General features: G+C 54.2%; 1 protein-coding gene across 3 annotated transcripts in view; it reads left to right on the forward strand.

Annotated features, from left to right (window-relative positions):
- The window catches only part of LMCD1 (LIM and cysteine rich domains 1), a 61,983-nt gene that overhangs the window by 44,481 nt on the left and 11,422 nt on the right, over positions 1–6,080 (forward strand). For all 3 annotated transcript variants that reach the window (XM_007463708.1, XM_007463709.1, XM_007463710.1), the window contains one exon: positions 1,581–1,910. In XM_007463708.1, coding sequence (XP_007463770.1) covers positions 1,581–1,910 — 330 coding nt within the window. The remainder of the gene's footprint in view (positions 1–1,580; positions 1,911–6,080) is intronic.

Consider the following 6,080-nt stretch of genomic DNA (forward strand, 5'->3'; position numbering starts at 1 on the left):
GCCAAAGCAGGAATCAGCCCCTGCCAGACGTGTCGTCAGCTGGGGGCCCCCCGGGGCTTCTGGTTCTTCTGAGTGTTGGGTGAAGGGCCTGGGACTCTGGCCAGCCAGCCTACTTTGGCCCCTTTTCGGGGCTGCGGACTCGGCTGAGTAACACTGCTCTCCTCTTACCTGTGAGGAAGATCAAGTGGGGTGGCCACTGACTTCTCACAATGGCCCAGACCCTAACGATCATGCTTTCTACCCTGAACTTTGCAGATGAGGAAACGGAGGCCCAGAGAGGCTGGGTGCTTTCTTGATCCTACACAGAGAACAGAAGCAGGGCCGGAGCGAGAAACCCAAATTTCCCGGCACCCCAGGATTCTGCGCACCACCCAGGCCATTTCCTGTGTCTAGAAGGTGCCCTGAGAGTATGAGGGGCTGTGCAGAGGAACAGGGACGAAGAGGGTGTGCGTGAGCCCGCAGGGCCGGGTCCCCGGGGATCTAGGGCTGAGATGCCGAGGGTGGGGCGCTCACAGCCCCCCCTCAGCTGCATTCCCACACCTGCCTCTCCCTGTTCTAAAAAGGCTCTTATCCGGAATTCGTTTATTATGAAGTTCAGCAAACCGGGCTCTGGAGTAGCACCCCCACCCCCAGGTCCTCATACCCTGTTCCCTACAGACAGGCCGCAGCTGGGACTGTCCATCAGGAATCGCATTTTCCACGTTGGTTAACACAACTGCAGGGGGAGCCCAGCCTCAAGGACGAGATATGGGGCAGGCAGATTCTAAGAGGGTAAATACGGCAGCAACCGTGGGGGCGTGGGAATGAGGCCGTCTGGTGGGCGAGTCAGGCACGGGTCAGAGTTAGGGTCGGGCACAGTGGTGGAGAACAGTGGTCCAGGACAAACAACTGGCCTTTCACACTTTCTCATGCTGTGTGGCCTCGACCTTCCCCTTCCCCTAATCTCCCCGTCCCTGGGACCCACCCAAGTGTAAGATTTCTGCTCATTTACAAAAAGCAAGCAAGCAAACCAACAGAAGGCCATTGGACAGCTATCCATGGACATATTAATATTCAGACGGTCTACCATCTGTGCCAGCCCCCGTTGGTGTGGAAATGTGACTGACCTGAGACCTTGTCGATTCTACTATTAGAAGGTGCCTTTGCATATTTTTATATTAATGAACTATGAAATACCTTCTGCCTATAGTGATTTAATTATACTTTGCCAAGAAAAGCGATCTTAAACTAGATCGACTTTTTTTTTTTTTTTTTAAATGAGAAGCATTGCCATGAGGTAAATGAGGTAAAAACATTCAGTTTTGAAGGAAACAAAAACGCTTGTTGCAAAGCCAGCGAATCTCAAAGGAACGTCTACTGAAATTACCCGATTCTCATCAAGAATGTGAATCTGTGAATGTGACTCAGGGGAGAGTGGAAGCTTATTTAGGCCTCTTTCCAGTGTTCCCCAAATTCACCCCGTTTCTTCCTTGAGAATAATCCTTGGGTTCTGCAGAGGCCTGAAGGAGCCCAGGTCTTGCCAGGGCTCAGATCTCTGCCTGGTGCTTGGGAATCATGGTGCTGGGTCTCCTCTTCCCCAGGGCCTGCAGTACATGGAGCTCATCCCCAAGGAGAAGCAGCCAGTGACGGGCACCGAGGGCGCCTACTACCGCCGGCGTCAGCTCTTGCGTCAGCTCCCTATCTACGACCAGGACCCCTCTCGCTGCCGCGGACTTTTGGAGAACGAGCTGAAAGTGATGGAGGAGTTTGTGAAACAGTATAAGAGCGGGGCCCTGGGTGTGGGCAAAGTGGCCCTCCCCGGGCAGGGCGGCTTGCCCAGGGAGGAGGGGAAGCAGCAGGAGAAGCCCGAGGGCGCAGAGACGGCCGCCCCAACTACCAACGGCGGCATCAGCGACCCGTCCAAGGAACACGTAAGTCTCTCCCATCCATCCATCCATCCATCCATCCATCCATCCATCCATCCATCCATCCATCGGGTCTGGCTGACAGCGCCCAGGCCAGGGCTGCAGGGTCAGGGCCCCAGCCCCAGGCTCTGCTCCCTCACTCCTGCCTTCATTCGTGGTCACGGTCCAGGAGAGGCCACAGACAAGCAAACCGTCACGGTGCGGAGAAAGGGCATGTGTCCTTGCTTGGGGGTGAGGGTAGGCTTGGGGGAGGAGGTGAGGCCCACGCTGGCCTTGGAAGAATTAAGAGTGCCCCAGGCCTCCGGGCTCTTCGGGGAAGACCTGTGTTGCCTTAAAGAGGTGATCATGTGCAAAAAAAGGTGAAAGTCTCAGACGGCACAGCACAGTCAGGGCACTGAATGAAGTCCCAGGTGGCTGAAAGTGTGGTACCAGGGTGCAGGGGGGCCCAAGGCTGGCGAGGTCAGCAGGGGCACGCTCGCGGAAGGGTCATGCCCTCCGTCCATCCATCACTCAAGCATTGATTGGCCTGTACTGTCCGCCGAGCCCCAGGAAATCAAACAAGCAGAGGACACTGTCCCCGTATTGGGACGCCACAGATTTAGGACTTTACTCCAAGGGTCGTAGGGAGAGGTGGCAGGATTGAGACTGGGGCCGCGTGGGGCTGTTTGCTAACTTTCATGGGCCCCCAACCCCTATCCGCCAAGAGGCTTCATGCTTCTATGTGACATTTGGAAATAAAAGTCCCAATATATAGGGTCCTCAAGCAAACCACCTGCCTTGCTGGGAACAGGCTAGCCGTCACCCACGTGAGCCAGACACCCCAGGCACATGCCAGCCCGAACGATGCTGGCAGTACATCCAGAAGGGGCCGGGTCTTTCTTCTCTGTAGTGACTCACACTTGTCATCCAAAACCTGCGTCCTGCATCTCCCACCCCCGCCCCGTGGGCCCGTTCACTTGGGATTACCATCCAACGCAAAGAACAAGGAGACAAAAAGACAAAAGAATGAAATTGATTTTCACTAGCACACACTGGCGATGGTCTTGAAAAGACCCATTTCTCAGGAAGAAGTCACATGCCAGGAACTTCTGAAAACATTAGATCCGGTTACCGTGTTTCATAAACTAGCCTCGTCCCCAGCCCTGCCTTCTATCCACCCTCCAGCAGCCATCGGTCTTTGACACATTAGTACCGCGCAATTCCAAGCTGGAACGCAACCGTCTTTGAGTCTGTGACGTTTCCCAGTTGCCACTCCCAAGAGAGAAATGCTGATCTGAGAACGTATTTTATCCTGGACCCAGCCCACGGGTTTGGACAGCGTGGAAGTGGGGCAGAGGCGGCCTGAGATCCCAGGGCCTTGGCAACAGTCAACTTTAGGAAATGGCTGTGACACTTCGAAAGCATTTAAACAAGACCAGGCAGTAAATAGGGAATGCGAAGGAAGCCGATATTGGTGGGTTGGGCTGGCTGGGAAGACAGACTTTTCCTTCCTGACCCTAACCCCAATCTTAATTAGATAACGAATTATGTCATTAGTAGACTCACGTCCGTCACCCCCTCTAAATGCTGAGGTCCTGTCTTGTCCATCCCTGTATCTGCAGCAGGAGCCATCAATATAATATAGAGAACAGGTGCTTGATAAATATGCGATCCATGAATGACTGAACAAGGGAATGAATGAATGAATGAATGTTCAAACTAAATTTTGTTTTTGTTTTTGTCTGCGTCCGGTCTCAGTTGCAGCACGCAGGATCCTTCGTTGTGGCGTGCAGGCTTCTCTTTAGTTGTGGCGCGTGGGCTCTGTAGTTGCGGCACGCAGGCTTTCTAGTTGTGGTGCGCAGGCTTAGTAGTTGTGGCGCACAGGCTTAGATACCCCGCAGCATGTGGGATCTTAGTTCCCCAACCAGGGATCCAACCGGCATCCCCTGCATTGCAAGACGGATTCTCAACCACTGGACCACCAGGGAAGTCCCACGTTCGAACTAAATTGATCCTCAAAAGATGGGGACCACTTGGGTGGCCATTTTGCCTGAAAGGACGATGAGATTTCAAGTTCACATGCCTTAAGCACCTGCTGTGTGCCACGTGCTATGCTCAGTACTTCCAGGTCTTGGATTAATTCGAACGGTTACCTGGTAGGTGGATTTCACCAGCCCCATTTTACAGGTGAGCAGTCAGAGATTCAGAGAAGAATGGTGGCTTGTCAGAGGCCCCATCGTTTCTAAAGGGCAGAAGCTGGATCATCATACTCTTTCTACGGCGTGATGCCGAGTTCTAAAACCCTGCTTGTTATCTGTATTTAACTCCCTGTTTATCTCCTTGAAGCCGGGGAGCAAATTCTATTAAGGTAGCTAAGTAGCCTGCCAGGCCATAGACGGCTTGTCCCCGGCAGCCCTGCCATTGGGCCTGGCTGTGGGCTCGCTGCCTGAAGTGCTCTGCTCTACCCCAGGGGGTGGCATATCAAGGGGACATGGGTGCTGGCTGTCCTGTGTGTCGGGCTCCTCTTGTTCTCATAAAAGGGCAGGTAGGACAGTTACCACAGACAAGCATCAGGCACGAAGCCTGACTTCTGCTCCCCTGACGAGGGCCACAAACTTTGCTAGAAGCCGTCAGGACATTCAACTTGAGAACCCAGGTACGGGGAGGAAGCATAGGACTGACACCCCAAATCAAACAGTGATTTATGAAAGAAAAGGTGGCAAAAAGAAGGACATGTGAAATGTATTACACTGGAGCTACGATGGTAACATATCACACTTTATCATCCTAATGGTGACGTTATTACTGTTGTTAGCGGCTACCATTTAGCGGGCTTTCTCTGGACCGAGGACAGAGCTAAGCAGGAGAGTATCTGATGTAAAGCTCCCAACCTCCGAGGGAGGCTATAGGATTCGAACCAACTCAGCCCCCAAACCCCTCTTTCCTGTTTCCCAAAGCTTATTCCTAGAAAGCTCATGGCCATGAAGCTATAAACGAGCCATGTGGCCATGTAAAGGGGACATCAGACTAAACAAAACAAAATGGGTTTCTTTAGGGCCGGACTTCTCAGAGCCTTTAGGAGGCCACGGCAGTGGTTCTCACACTAAAGTCACCTGGAAGCTGGCTAAAATCCAGAGGCCTGGGTCCCACCCCAGACTTGTTGGTGCAGGTGGAGGCTGAGAATCTGAATTTCTAACGAGTCTCCAGGTTGACGCCAACGCTGGGGGCCACACTTTGAGAACCACTGCTAAAGAGGGCTAAAAATGACCTTACATTTAAGCTCAGCCAAAATGATACTGCCGATCTGGTAGACAGGGAGGGTCCAAGAGATGCTAACAGGGGCATTTTCTAGATTTACGTGGCCCCCTGGCTTAGGGTGTCCAGCTTTGAGAACACTGCACAGCACTCTTGAATTCCTTGAACTCTCCACGGGGAGTGGTGGAAACACAGGCACAGAACATAGCCCACTGTTCTATACCCGCCCCGAATGCCCCATCCTAGAGCGCACTACACCCTACACTTGGCAGCCGGAGGCCACGAGCCCTGCTTTCTCTGAGCTGCCGGTAGCCTACACCCCACGGCGGTTCTCCCAGAAGCTCGCTCGGCTCTGTCCTGCTGCTGGGCGGCCTGTCACAGTCGTGCCCTTCCTCGGAGACCCTGGCTGCCAAGTCCTCGCCCCAAGCCCAGGCCCCCTCCACCAGACTGTCCAGACCAGAGGAGCATTATCGCCAAAAGGCTTTTCCAAGTCGCCTGTGTGGAACCCCTACCCACGGGCTGAGCGCTGGGTGAGGCCGGAGGGCGGTGGGCCAGCTGGGTGACGGGAGCAGCGCCCCCTGAGCCGACCCGTCCTCATGGCCGGGACTCTTCACTTACTCGGATCTGAGTAAGGCCCTCCGCCAGGCCTTCCCACAGGCCCCGTGACAGGACGGGCGACCTGAAATCAACCGTGGCACGTCTGGGAATGAACCCCAAAGCTGCGGCCGCCCACGCCGGCCTCAGGGCAGGTCCCTGCAAGTGTCATCCTGACCCTGAGCTCAGGAGAGGCAGCGGCGAAGCAAACGTCCTGAGAGTCAACCCTCTTCGAGGAAACGCCACGGCACAAAAGTCCCAGATACTACCCAACCGCTGTCACTCCCGAAGCAGGCCCTTTAAATCAGTGAGGCCAAGTAAAAACACCCCGCATTTAGCCTCTTTCCC

The sequence above is a fragment of the Lipotes vexillifer genome, unplaced genomic scaffold (genome assembly GCF_000442215.2).
Source record: "Lipotes vexillifer unplaced genomic scaffold, Lipotes_vexillifer_v1.1 scaffold1387, whole genome shotgun sequence".
Lineage (NCBI taxonomy): Eukaryota > Metazoa > Chordata > Mammalia > Artiodactyla > Lipotidae > Lipotes > Lipotes vexillifer.